The 15323-nt window shown below is 37.4% G+C and overlaps 1 protein-coding gene across 1 annotated transcript in view; it reads right to left on the bottom strand.

Moving 5' to 3' along the window:
- The window catches only part of PKP2 (plakophilin 2), a 42143-nt gene that overhangs the window by 19314 nt on the left and 7506 nt on the right, over positions 1-15323 (bottom strand). Inside the window, 4 exon segments of the mRNA XM_042889529.1 lie at positions 5232-5439; positions 8033-8171; positions 12152-12846; positions 14971-15083. Coding sequence (XP_042745463.1) covers positions 5232-5439; positions 8033-8171; positions 12152-12846; positions 14971-15083 — 1155 coding nt within the window.

Below are 15323 nucleotides of genomic sequence, written 5' to 3'. Positions count from 1 at the left end.
GAGCTTTTGGACATACTGTCACATACTTTCATGACTAGAAAGTGCAGCATAAGGTTTACTTCACACTGAAAAGATAAATAAATAAAAAAGATAAAGCTCTGAAGGTTCACTATTGCATCACTTATTAATTTTGACCATGTCCCGCAGCTGTATGAGGTTCACAAAGAGAGCAGTTCCTAACATAAAGCTCCCCTCACGGAGGATGCAGATAGCTGTCTGACACAGGAAAACATGTAGGTACATTCACGGCAATGTACTGCAACTCTGGGAGTGAACTTTTCCTGAGTGACAGGACTTTGATCCAAGAGAAAGTGGCACTGAAAAGGGATGTACTCATGTCTGTATTAGAGGCAGAGCTCTATATAGTCTAATGTCTGACTGAAAAGAACAGCTTTCCACTGCTCTGCACATCACTGCCAATTTGCAGCTATCTCAGTCACCAAAGTAACACAAATGAAACTTATAAGAACCTCCAATGCCTATGATCATTTACATATAGGAATATACATATAAATTTACATATAGGAATTCATCCCTATTAGATGCCTGGCAGACTGGCTGCACTTTTAAGTACCATCAAGATGCTGGATAATAAACTTAAAAGGGGAGTAAATGTGAGGTACAAACAGTGAGTTTATACGTCTTTGGGAATCTGCTGGAAGATGGGAGATGCCCATTACCATGTTTCTCGAATGCTTGATAGCAAAATTCCTCATAGAAGGGAAAAATTAAGCTTGATCACTGGTTGGCTGTTACTGTCCGCATATTTGTCACCAAAACAAACAATTAAATAACAATGCACACTTTGTTTACTTACAATGTACAAACACTGAAACAAATAACCAATATTGTAAAATTGATTAGCTCTGCTTCTGTTCTATTCCAACAGATGAAAAATCTTTTTAAGGTAGTTTTTCCCTAGACATGTATTTCTGCTTTTCACTTACAAAGGCATTCATTGTTTCCCCCACTTGCCGCTCTAAGTTTCACATACCTCCTCCTCCAAACACTGGCAGGGTATTAGTGAACGTTCCTTTCATCAGCTCACAACAAAAAATGTTTCTTTTGTCTCTCCTTACACTTTGAATTTAATTACAGCTATCGTGAGCAATAGTAAAATCAAAACAAAACCCAGCCAGAAGCAGCCATTCCTTCTTCTGGGATCAGCTCTCTAACCTCTGAATTAGGGGATAAAAAGAAGAATGTACTTTCCTGAGGGATAAGTAAGGCTTACAGGAAATCAGACATGCAGTCCAAAGGGCATTGGTGAGGGAAGCATGTTAAGACAGAACAGCACAAATGTGTAGGCACAAGGACAGAATATCATATTAGAAGAAACATGTGCATTCTGAATTATAGATGGATACCTAGAATAGAGGTCAGAATTGTCAGAACAGAATCTGAATATTGCTTACATTGTAAATTTTCTGACAAATCCTGCCTTTGCCCGCAGGCACTGTCTCACTGAGGTCAGGAGGATTCTCTCAGTGGCATTCTGGTTTTGAACAAATTTGTTCACCTCTAAAAATATCTTTAAAAGTGGGCTCTCTTCTTGCAGCCATATGCTGTAATGTATTTATAGTGGCATATTTTTCCTTTGGATGGTTATTTGGGAAAATGGGTGGGGTACACTTTGAAATTCATTTTTCTTTTTATGACAGATCTGTTTGTGCAGTGATCTTCCCTGCAGAAAGAATTTTCTTTCAATTCTTAGACTTGCACTGCGTGATAACAAGATCAAGAGGTTAGGTACTCCCTAGAGGCTCATCTGGCTTACCTTCAAAAGTTGATCTTTTTTTGTTCATGCCTCAACCATTTTCCTTTCTGATCCTCAGTGTGCTCACTAAATTCTAAAAAGTGGCATTCCTCTCTTGGCTCCTGCTCTGTCTCAAAGTGACATCTCTCATTGCTCAGGAGTAACCTCATTCCTTTTGTAAAAGATATGCAAGAAGTCTGTATATCAAAGGACAAAGCCTGTAGCTCCTTTACTTTAGTTGCATCAATGACTTTAAGAAACTAGCAAACCCAGTCAACTCAATCTTGTGGAAGATTTGTTCTCCCTAAGAATAAAGTACAGAATTTGCATGGAGAAACATGCAAATTTCTTTTCTGCAGATAGGCATTAGGTAAACTAGTCCATGGCAGTGTTCAGACTGTCAGAAGCACAGCACTTTGATGGTTATACTAGTTTGGTGCTTTTTGTGCATTCTCCTGGGATGCACAGACTATGGCAAGACACAGCACTTGCTATCATCAGCATTTACCTCCATGTATTTTCATTCAAAAGGCTTTCAGTCTTTTCACAGCACAAAACAAGGCATGCTACATGATTGTGCTCAGGCTGTTTACTTCAGCCTAAGAGTTTGCTTGCACCAGCATTTCTGACGTTCACATGGGAGCATACACAGTGAAGAGAAGCTGCAGGTTCATACATATGATGGAGTCAACACAAAGGAGTCAGATTTTTGATCTTGAGATCTTCTCTTTATAGTGAAAGAGAGAACAGGAGGAAAAGCCAGGCCAGAAGAAAACACAGGTCTTTAAAATATTCTTTGAGGTATACTGAATATGATATAGCTTACTATTGGGCAGAGGCACACTGGTATCAACTCTGCTGCTACTAATTAGCCACTGACCTTAAAGATAAGCTTCTAAGGCTGAAGTATAAGATCATATTGCTTATTTTTTAAAGGCCAGGCTTCCTACACAGTAGTGGAAACAAAAAGCTTCCATCTTCTGAGCTTAGACATCTTTATTAATACTTTTTATTAATGAGTATCGCATGCTTTCTATCCTTGGACAGGAATCTCTCACGAGACTTTAGCATGTTATTATCACATACCAAGATCATTTTACTGATCTAACTGGGGAAGACATTCAGCTAGTTATCATACCATATTTTTGGAAGTCTTTAATTTATAGGCAACTAATAGGTATGATGTGGAAAGACAGGTAATGAATCTCTAAGACGCTACATCTATATTTTCCTGGAAGCATATTGTTATAATACTGTTGTGCAATTGCATGCATAGCTATGATATTCTTCTAGTCTCAAGAGAAGACAAAGGCAATAAACAGGCAACAAAATTTGCAGGTGAGTTACCAACTATCCAAGGAAACTGCTGTTCAGTGGGGTTTACCCACTCAGAGGTTTGCACTGGCTTGGAAAAGCCTTCTGACAGCCCTTAGAGGATTGTAATTCCAGTGTTTCTTAAATATCACTGTACATGCCAAGAGCATCTGGAAGTATATGCACTTCAGTAAGCACATGATTAACAATGATTGCCTACTTGCTGTCTGCAGCCTGCTCCTTGCCTGTCGTCAAGGGGTGGGAAAGAAATGTGGCTGGAAGCAACATTGAGAAAATCATCAGAGAAAACCATTCAACAAGGCTGCCCTCCAATCTGTGGTCTCCTTGCAGCTTCCTAGGAAGCCTGAAGAATTTCTCAAGTAATGACAGAAAATCTGCTGTAGTGCCATTTTCACCAAGAGACCCACTGTACTTCTTCCTGACTGCACATTTGGTCTAGAACATAGCAGAGTTTTTCTCCTGTCTTTTATTTTTAAAGCCATGCTTTGCATCTTATAGGCATGAAATTACATCAGAATATTTTGGCTTATGATAGCCAAAACAGCCTGCTCAATACTATTTAAATATTTTGTTGGTGTCTTGAGTGCTTCATACATAAAGGTCATGCTCAATGACAGCAGTAATTGCAGAAAAAAAGGTACCTCTCCATCCATTTCCATGGATGAAGGGAAAGTAACATTCAAAGTGCCTATATCCATATAAGTCCTCCTGCAAGAACAGTCAGAGGTCCTATAAGAAATGATGAAATGGCAAGCAAGAAATAAGCAAAGCTTCCTGTTCACTGTGTTGTCTTTATCACTGCTCCCCTCTCTGGTGTGTAAATGCACAAAGAGACAATGCACTATGCAATAAACTACTTAATGACCCAATTCTGTATGTGATGAATGTGAAAAACTCTAAGACATTTGAAAGATGCATAGCAATAGAACACTGCCAAAAGAGCCAACAATACAAAACTTTGTTCTACAGCTTAGGGAGTACAGTTCAAATACTTTGAAGAATGCAGAATTACAGAAGGTCTCAACATGCATTTGCTTCAAGGCAGGGCTGCTTGACACCTGTATCTTTTTAAGCTCTGTTATTTTAATAGCTTCTGTTCCTGTTGCCTTTAAAGAACACTTAAAGTATATCCCCATTCATTCATTCATAATATTTTCTTATAGTTATATAATATAAGCCAGCTCTTCCCTTGCATACTAAAATGAATGTGGGTCACAAGTAGCTGATTTCCTCCAAACAGGAGGGCAGGGATGAAGGAGTAGGCATTTCTTAACTAGTTGCTGCAAAACTAACAGGGCAGTAATCACAGTTTTCTTGTGAGAAGTGGTAACCATTTCCCCCCAGCATTCCTAATGCTACAGTGATGCACAAGAGATGTAATATGGGGTTTCTCTTCCAAAGGGCTCTTCCTCCAAAATCTCAATGGGCCATACTCATTTTTAAGAGTTCCTCATGGAAGATGGAACCAAAAGGATGAGGATATAACCCTCACAAAAACTGATTTATAAATGTAGGTCCTCGACTGATTGTGTCCTATTATCTTTACAATCAAATGGTTGTAAAGCAATTCTCTCTCTTGCACACGAAGCATGATGTGCCTGTGGTAGTGTTTTCTTGTCACCCATCTGAGAAGATAGATTCTGGGGTACAAACAGCTACAAGTGTGTGAATTTAAATAAAGAAGCAGTGCAACTGCACTCTTTACCCAATGCTTGACAGTTCTGGGGGACAGATCCAACACAGACTCCAGAAGGGAACTCCCAGAACCACAGAAAGGGCTAAGCTGCTGTTGAGGGCAAAAAGTATGGTTCCAGGCATCTATGGGACTGCTGAGAGCAATGTTCATCAACATGGTTTGACAGAATTTGCTATTCTTTTCTAGAATGTTAAGAAAGTTCATTCCACAAACACGCAGACACGTCTTTTCTGAAGAAGCTTTGAGAGGGAAAGTTGCAGTTCCTCGTCTGTTCTTGCTGTTGGTCTTGAGTAATGAATAATCTTACCTTAAGAGAAGAATTTAGAATAGGTGACAGTGCTCTTGTATTAGTCACCAAACACTTGCCTAACTAAGGAATTGGGCACCTATGTATTACTTAGAGCACTTCATGAACGAATGAACAGAATGAACAGAAAACACTACCTGTTATTTGCTTTTTAGTTTCTACATCCTTGGTATATTGGAGTAAATGGAGCAAGACAGGGATCCCTTTCTGCTCTGACACTTCCAGTTTGTTGTCATTGTCTTCAAACACCAAGTTTCTCAAAGCACCACACACTGCTCGCTGAATATCCTCGTTCTGAACATCAAGAAGCTGTATAAGTCTGGGGATACCACCAAGGGAGAAAACCTGTGAAGAAAAGAAAACAGCAGAGAATGGTTAGATAATGATAATGACAAATTCTTCCACTCCACCTCTCCCTTGACAAAAGTTTAAGCATTGTTGTAGGGTCTTTTTTTTTTTTTTTTCATTTTCTCATTTGAAACACTTAAAGCATAGAGCATTAATCACTTGGGCATGATGCTAACCTCGGGGCTTTTGTATGACTCATAGTTAAATCCATAACTAAGGGAGGGAGGCATCATATTTTAGTAATTAATGCAAGAGAATGAAACTAAATCACTTCCAGCTCTGCCACAGATTTGACTTTCTGACAAGACATTCAATTGCTCTGTATTTTAGCTTCTATGTTGGTGAGATGGATATTTGAGATTTAACTCTGGAACATTCATAAACTGCTTTGAGATTTCTGGATGTAATGCGCTCCTGATGTGCCAAATTGTTTTTTTCTTTCTCAGAAGCCAGACTGGTGGGAAAATAATATTTTTCCCTGTCAACTTCTGTACATGTGGTGAATGCATATTAAGTAAAAATGCATTTTACTTAGTACTTATCTGTGGCATACTGAGAAAAGAATAGCTAACTTCAAAATGTAAACAATTAAATGTAAGCTAGTCAACCACTGAATCCCACATGTAACAAAGACTACTCTTCAGTGTCTAATTTTCAGAAAATAGGGTTTTGGCCCCAAATGAATGAAGAATTAAGATGTTATTTTACAGCAGCTATAAGGAGGAAACAAATAGTTTCCAAGTTCTACATGTTGTAGCAAATGATAAATTCAGCATGAGCTGTGATGTGGTATAAGCAAGCCTTGGCTCATTTAGGAATGAGTTTACTATAGAAAATACCTTACTTTCATGTAACATTAAGGACTGCTTCCTCCAGCATCTGAAAATGCCATGTGATTTTGTGGACAAACACATACTTGTGTAGAACTGACAGCATGTGGAAGACTCAGAAACCTAATACAACTGTTTTGAGCAGTCCAGAGCTTAACGATAAGAGGAATTCAATATGACTGACAGGTTTTGGGAACTGGAAGAAGTGAACTACAACAAAGCCTTTTGTTCTTCATGCCCTGACAAACTACACTGAATGTCCACCTTTCCCTGATTCTGTTATACAAAAGGCACAGTTTCTTGCTATGGCATTGCCGACAATCTATTTTGCTTTCACCCAACAACCATCTATGTTCTAATGGAAATAAATACAGAAATCTGTATCTAAAGGTAAATGGAGCCTAAAACACTTTGAAGGCACATCTGACCGTTTTATTTCAGTAGATAAGTCAGTTTGACACAGATACACAGATAGGGTTTTTTTTGCTTGTTTGTTTTTTATTGTAAAGATTTATGCAGACTTTCTGTTGGTAGTTTGAAGTTTAGTTGCAGCTGTTACAAGGTAAGTAGTGTTATTTGGACCCCATGTGCAGAGAAGAATTTACAAAAGTTGTTGATTGACACCTGTCTTACTCTCTGGTAAACAAAGTCCACCAAAATACTGTAAGACCACACGTTTAAAAGCAAAAAAAAAAAAAAAAAAAAGCCACTAGACCCACTAGAATTACAAACTATCAGGTAACAGGAAACAAAGCATTAAGAGAAAAAGAACTCATGCTGAACATGCAAACAAGAGAACAAGAAAAGGTCTGATGGGCACCAAATACAAAGCTCAGCTAGAGTATGTGAGACAGACAGCAAACCCAAACAGGGCTTCAGGCTGACTGATACAATTTGAATTTTTTAAACTCATCCAGTTGATTTTCAAGGAAGCTGCTTTGGAGAGTTCTGAATGATAAATCACCCTCAAACATTCAGTTCTGAAGCTCCGTTCTAAAACTGAAGTTAAAGCTGCTAATTACACAGGTGTTTTTTTTCCTGAAACAGTCTGACCCACTGTGAAGCAAGTCATATTTACTAAAGGACTGAGGGATGTTTGGCTGAACTGGACTGCATATACATGAATACTGAGCTAAGACAGAGATTACATATAAGTAATACTGGGCAAATTACGGAACAAAGAAATTTAAAACAAATGATTTAAAATGGTTAAAATAAAATAAACAACCATCACACAGTGCAGAATAAAGGCTGAAAGAATTATTTTCATTTTACTCTGAAAAAAGCAGTTTAGCAGCCTTAAATCATACAAAAAATCATTATAAAAGGGACAGAAGAATAGAAATTTTTTTCCATATCCATCAAGATAAGATAGAAACTAATGAACTTAGTTTGCAAAGAGAGATTTAATTATACTTTACAAATAACTGGTATGGATACAGTAAATCTTCTTGATTGTCCTTGGGAGCTTGTGGTGTCCTTTTTTAAAAAGTTGATCAGAAACACCTGCAATTGCAAATGGTTGATGTCTCTTCTTACTCTCCATTTCCATGTTTCCTATCACAAAATGCTGAAGACCGAACTTTTGGTAGCACTGACCAGTGTTACTCTATTGATTACCTGCTGCAAAAAGCATCAGCATATTTAAGGGAAAATATTCAACATCAGTATCCTGCAGTGTTTCTTGGAATGCTCTTTCTCGTGTTGGTACAGTACAGTTATTTGTTCTGACTAAAACTTGTATAAAAGCAATCACTTACTTTTCTTCTGGCTTCTGCTTTCTGGAAGCATTCGTGCTGTATGAAAGTCACTGCAGCAAGTATCCTAGGTGTTGACTGTGTATTTTCACTCTTCAAGATGCTCACTGCACGCTCTAGAGTCATCTCTACTTCTGGGCTCCTTAAAAGTATAATTAGAGAAAATACAGTGAAGAGAGACTAGAAAAATCGTTTAGCCTGTGAACTACGTTATAACAGCAGGCTATTCATTTTTTAATTAGCTTTTCTTAGAAATCTGTTTCCTTACCAATATTGTAAATGTTTTAGGAGATATTGATACTCTGGGGAACAAGCAAATCATAAATTGAATTATTGCAGCAATGAGACATTCTGGACAAAACAAGTCATGCTTGAAATTATAAAGACAATATGGAAACATCAGCAGGTGGAAGGATTAATCAAGGAGGGCCAAAGCCGAGTTACATTGTGACTTTTATGAAGATATCTTGATGTTTTTCTCAGCAATGTGACTGTAATTTTTTTCTGTTTGTTTTCATGCCTTTCTTCAGATTTTCACATCTCAGTCTATGTAAATGCAGAGTTCAGTCCCTCACTTTCTTTAAACGTGCAGATGTTGCTTTAGTTTAAAACAAATGGCCAAAGACTTTTTCAAGCAAAAGGAAATAAAACCACTCATTAAATTAAGTAAGCACATCACATCTGATAGGATTAAAAATATGCGTGTCCATTTTCTTCTTAATTGCCAATATGTTAGCTTCAGTAACTATTATGTTAGAGAACCATACCAAAATTGGAAATAGGTCATCACTCCCATTCCTTCCTAATAAAGGAAACAAAGCAATTCATGGTACTATCAGGTGCATTAGTCCTAGGATAGGCAAGATGTACTGGTTTCAAACACCCCACTCAGAAGGAAATAAATGTATTTTTTTAACAAAAATAGTTTATAGAACCAGATCAGGGACTGTACAAACAGGGCCAAATAGGCATTTTGTGAACCATGGTGAAGGGAGTACATTTCATGATAATCATTTAAGTACATTTAAAATTAGAAACTGTGATACAATTCATTTCTTTGGTAAAACAAGTGTTTGGAAAATAAAATCGACTAAGAGGAGATGTTGAATAATAAATCATGCTCAGATTAGAAATGTTTTAACATAAAGAAAAGAAACACTACTATAGCATATGTCTGTGGACTGCACCAGGAGTCACTGGGTTCTTCATCTCTGTTCATCTCTATCTCAGTGACAGACTAGCAGGAGTGAAAACTTGGAAGCATAGGCTTGCCCTGAACAAGTGGTGGAGGGGTTAGGTAGGGAAGCAGAAATCAGGTATGCAGAAATCAGGAAGAACTCTCACAGATGATCTTTCCACAAATGCATTCAATCAGACCAAGATATTTATGACAAAATTCTGAGCTCCGACACAAAAAAAGAAAAAAAAGAATTGTGTTTGATTTTTGTTTCCTCTATCTACCTTATAAATCACAGGGCAGAACACAATTAGTATGGCTGCAAGAACAATTAAGAGATGAAGAACAATTTTGATGCACCTGTTCCAGATGAAATTGTATTCCAGTGCCTTGAGGTTTCCACTTGCCTTTACATTTCCATTTAGTATAAATCATGTTATTTTCACCCTCCTCTCTGTTGGTGCTTTGAGCAAATATGCTACCTATACAGATGCTGACATAAGCTTGTGCAAGATAAATATGAAATGAAGGGGACAGCTTGTTGACAATGTCAATGGAGAGGTTAAATCAGAATGCAGATAGTGTTCTGGGCTCTACTCTGACAATGCTTACATCTTCCAGATTTTCACTTACTTCAGCTCTGATTTAAAATAAAGTAGCTATTAAATTACTTCTCATTACAAGTTGGATACACTGTTCAGAAACCTACTTAAAAATCATCACCAGTGAGTAGTGGAAAAAAGGTAGATCATGTTTCTTGTTCTTAGTCTCTTCAAAGAGGAACAGAAAAAACAGGCTTTTCAATCATGGGTTTTAGCCAGTCTTCTTAAACTAACAAGGTTTTCATGGCCATATGTTATGCACAGGCAAGAAAGCTTACCTGCATGTTAGTCACTGTAATAACTTTACAGCCCTTTGACTCCTACAAGAGGGTAATGCTCCTCCAAAAGCAGTAGCCAGAATCTCTCTCTCATGTTGCATGCTGCCAGAGTAGGACTGCTTTCCACTGGATGAAAATAACCTTTGCATTCACTGGTTTTATCTGACAATAACATAATCTTTCACTCTCAAAAGTATTCTACAAATTGCAGCACCCCAACTTTTGTCAAAATAGAATTTGATGAAATTATTCTATCCTATCCTCAAAACAGTTACAGGCAAACCTAAAAGCCACGTGGCTAATTAGCTGATGACAAATGGAAGGATGTTCAAGGAATGGTTGTTAAACAGAACAATGATTTGACAAGTTGTGGCCTCATCTTAATTATGAGGATATTAGAAAGTTTTTAACTGTTCCTCTCTACCAGAAGATGCAGAGATAGCATCTCTATATTCTGTTTCTTCTACTCTGACTTCACAGCACGAGCTATTCTTCTAAGGAAAGTCTGCAAATGCCTTTCTGTATTATATATGTAATTTTAAATTCTGTACAGAGGTAGTCCAAGGCTTCTTCTTGATCTTCCAAAACTATTTTACATCCTCTTAATTATTAAGCCTTACCCTTGGAAAGTCCTACATTGTGATTTGCATTAAAAAGTGTGAATTTATGGAAAAATCAAATTGCTTTGAAAATGAGCTAATCTTTTCTTGTCCTTTCCATTATTAAAGGAGCAACAGATAAGAGAGCAATACATCACATAATGCAACCTTAAAATCAAAAAGAATGGGAAATGACAAGAAATGCAAAAGTCATTAATAACATTTTAGACTGAGAAGTCTTGATGGAAGAACTGTACTTCTGGTGGAATGATGAACTAAGGTGAAATATCTCTAATGTGACAGCAGCGTATACTCCAACGCAAAATTTGGTCTATTATGTTTTAAATACTTCTGCATTAAATTGTACAGTACCTGGAAGTGGATGAACTAAAATGTACTATAACCAATGCAAGACTTCAGTGTTAAGCCTGTGCAGCAATGAGAATTGCAGTGCATCCTATTAAACACGTATTTTAGACATCTGGAAAGTGTATGATATCCACATACATTATTACATGTCATTGCATAAGATAATAAACATCAACCTTGGTCAGTAAAATGACTATAGTTTTATCCCTTGTAAGAGTCTAGTGATCCAGTTCTCCTGGGGAATTATCTTGCACACTGATATTCACCAGCCTCTCACTAAGATAAGCTGTTGTTATATTTTACAGAAGCCTTATTAAACTCTGAGTAAACTAAAAAGCCCCCACATTCTCCACAAAAACTAGCTCTGAATCCAAAGTAAAACTAGTTTATTTGAAAATTAAATAAATTACATACGAGTAAATGAAATAAAAGTACTGAGATAAATGAAATCTGTAAAGATTTGCAAAAGGGACTTCAGAAACTTTCAAAAGCACTTCAAATCATTTTCATCTGTAGCTTCCAGCAGAAGTTAAGCTGAAAAATTGGCACTTAAGCAGCTACACTGTCAAATAGATTTCCATTAGGTCGCGAATCTACCACACGGAGTTCAGCATGGTCCCAAGCAAATCATGACTGAAGATAAATGTTTACATCTGAAGGCACAAAAAATTTTGGCTGACATTTCTGCAAGCAGACAACTAGATTCCAATGTCTGTACCTACAAAAGAACAACCAAGACTGCTTGTACAAAAGATTGAATATCAAAATAGCTGTCTGTGATGAAGTTACCTGGTTTCTTAGGAGCCCAATATTTGCCAATACATTACACTGTATTGTTATTTAGGTTGTAAACTTCTCAGCATCTACTCCATGTCTCCTTAGATGTATGATTACCTCTTAGCAAAAGGTGGTCCCAAGCCTGAGCGAGCAGTGTGGACCCTGTAGTATATATAAACACACACTTTTTCCCTCCCTTTTCTCTGTTGCACTAGAAGTGGATTTTTACACCGTGTTAGCAGTCAGTTTACTTTCCTTTCTCAAACAAATCTGTTCTTTTTACTTATGACATTGAGGCAAGAATTCTTTGTTGGGCTTACCCTAGCTGAGATCCATTGATGGTGGCTTGTTCACTCTGCAGGAAACTGTTTCTCCCCGCTGCTGCCATAGCGGCTGTCAGTGTCATCCTCTTACCATCTGGTTCTGCAGCAACAGTGATTACTGAAGCTGGCTGGGAAGCTTCCCTCCTGGTCTGTGTGCTTCTGAGAGTAGTTTGGTGCCAGCTGGACCTTAAAGATTGCCTGTTCTGAGATCCAAAATGGGAAGCGGTTGGTGATCTCACTTGTCCCATTGCACTGCCTGAAGTCAGGTAGTTTTCTTTTTCTAAAAGGTTGGTCATACTGCGACTGTTGCCTGCTTGATGGTACCTCTGTACAGGGCGGCTAAGAGGGACACTATCAGGGATGGTGTCAGTAATAGCCCCCAAATGGGAGTGTCTTTTAAGAGAGTTTCCCTTGCTCACTGTATCACGAATTGTGTAACCAACAATCTCAGACCGAGCATATCTTGGTGGGACAGTCCCATTGGATCTCCTGTAATTTCCATGCCGTGGGGAGAATCCAGTTGAAAACACTCTGTCATAGTGAAAATCATTGGACACATATGCCAATCTTTTGGGACCTCGTTGGGGTGAAACCTCTAATCTCCTCAGAGGTTGTCTTTGAGCTCTTTCTTCCATTGCCCTGTAAGCAGTTCTTGTCCCCCAGCCATTTGTGTAAGAGGATGGCGACGCAACCTGTCCAAGAGTGCATAAGAGAAAAGCAATCATGGTAAGAGCATCGCATTTAGGATTAACAGCAAAGAAACCAAACCAGAAAAGATAAAAATGTTAAGGTCTACTATAAGAATAAGAAAACAAAATTTGAACATTACTAAAACTGGATATTAAATGAGATTCTGCAACGCTTCTTCATATCTGCATTACAAACATAGGAACAAGTATGATGTAAATATTAGGAGACGAGTCTAATCTGCCCTCATTAACTCAAAAGAGGAATCAGTTACACTTGGTAGAGAGAAGTCTGCTTGTTAATGGAGATTTTAGTTTCAGTTTCAAACTCCTTGAGGATTAACATTCACATCAGCTACTGAAATGAAATTCAAGGCTGTCTGATAGAAGATAATTTATCAGTCAGATACTAAAATAATATAATAAAATTATTGTATATTGTTACAATGTACAGCTAGAAAGAAAACTGAGAGGTTATTTATCTCTCCTGTTCACTTCGTGGTAGCACCTACTAAAAAAAAAAGAGATTTCCTTCACTGTTTGTCTGGCCTCTTCTTAAAAATGAAGAAGATCCCATAACATTGCAAGGAAGCAAAAAATGATTATTTTAATTCTGGTGCGTGAGAATGATAATTTGTTATCCTCTTGTTTTCCAGTTTTCTCTTAACTCAATAAACTCAATTCCTTCAACTGCTGTTTGTAGGATGTGTCTTCAAACTCTTTACTGTTCAGATGACGTATGGGTTCTCCCCATTTTTTCTGCCTTTTTGTTAAACTGTTATGGTCTAATTGGACTATTCAAGACTTTCCAGAACTAGATCAACTTGGTAGACTATCTGCTTGACACAGAGGAGTGATGGCCAATACTTTAATTTTTTATTTTGTTTTAATCAGCCAGTGTAGCAGCATCCAGCTGTAAACCAAAGCCCCACACATTTTATTTTCAAGTTGTATTTAAGTACTATATTATCCCAGGTATTTTTAAGGTAAAAGTGAAGTTACACAGAAGTTATTAATTGAAGGGCTAGAGCTTAACAGATACTGATTAAAACCCCTTTCCTTCAATGTTGAGTTGTTACTGAAGGTGATAATTGAAGGACAAATGATTGATGAATCTAATAGGCTGAGGCTAGGATCATTGGATACATCTGTTTATTCTGCAGGAATTATGCAAGTATATTTTTATGTCTTCACTGAGGTAAGGAAATGAATACTTTATGAAATACTAGACCTTGTGGATTTTTCTGGCTTGCATGGCTGCATGGCAGAACAAATTGTCCTATTTCCTTTTTTTTTTTTCCCCTTTCTTCCATGAAAACTGTTGTGGGAACAACCACATAATAAGTGCTCCCATATAATAACTGGTTATGAGCAGAGTCAAAAACCTTGAAGAAAATCAACTACTTCCCTTAGCGTTTAGGCCACAAACCCAAGCAAAGAAAGTCAAAATAAGAAGTGAAGCTGTAATTAGACAGCTTAGAAATATTATTGTATTATGAGGACTGCTGAAATTCTTATAATACTAGAACAGGTTACAGCAGGACTGCTTAAAATGATAAGGAACACTCTATGTGTCACTGTGAAACTAACGTAATCTGTTTTGCTGTGGCTTTGGATGCTTAATTCTCTAACATCTTTCACCACATTCCCAGCCCCTATTCATGTCACTCTTTATGCTGCAGAATCATGGAACTCCCTCCAGCAACTTCTAACTGTTTTGCTGTGTGCATGGCATTGTGGCTTCTGGCCACTTTGGGCTATGCATGTGCTGATTGACTGGCAGCATGGTGAGAGAGATAAAGGTCTGACTTGTAACAACCTTTGTATTAATGGTGTGCTAATATGAATTTATTTCCTAATCTTATGCCATTTCTCATAAAACCAAGATGGTTGCAGAAAGCCTGCTTATCATACTGAGCTGAGTTTAGTCACTGAGCTCAGAAGTCACAAGAGAAAAAAAAACATTAACTCAGTTACAAAAACCTCCTTTTCTAGAAATCAGGTTTTAAAATGTGAAGAAGCAAGCATGCAAACCTTGAAATACCATCTACATGCTATTATTTGTGCTAATAAAATAAATAAACTATGCATGGTAATACATTTGTTTCCTGTTTGTTGTGTTTTCCTCACCTGGTTTGACTGATAATATGAGAAACCATACTGAGATCTTGGTGAAAAATCATTTTCAACAATCCCCATGTTATACACACGTTCTGGGACACTGGAAGCACGGTGTAAACTGCCTGTAAACAAAGACTAGTATTAGTAAGATTTTAACAACATCCAGGATTACTATAAAGGACTATTTCCAGTACTAGGGAAGTGGCTCATTCTATGTTGTCAATAATATTTATTAGCTGAAAATCAGGCACGGATAAGATGGAAAGATGTTTGCATTCAGTGTAGCACATTCAAAACATAATTCTGAGGTCATGGTTCATATTTTCAGTTTCCCTTTTATTTTACTTAAGACATATTTGTCA

The sequence above is a fragment of the Lagopus leucura genome, unplaced genomic scaffold (genome assembly GCF_019238085.1).
Source record: "Lagopus leucura isolate 7727_CA_CO unplaced genomic scaffold, USGS_WTPT01 Super-Scaffold_100159, whole genome shotgun sequence".
Taxonomy (NCBI): Eukaryota; Metazoa; Chordata; class Aves; order Galliformes; family Phasianidae; genus Lagopus; species Lagopus leucura.
The sequence above is the reverse complement of the archived record's forward strand: the minus strand, read 5'-3'. Positions and strand labels throughout refer to the sequence as shown.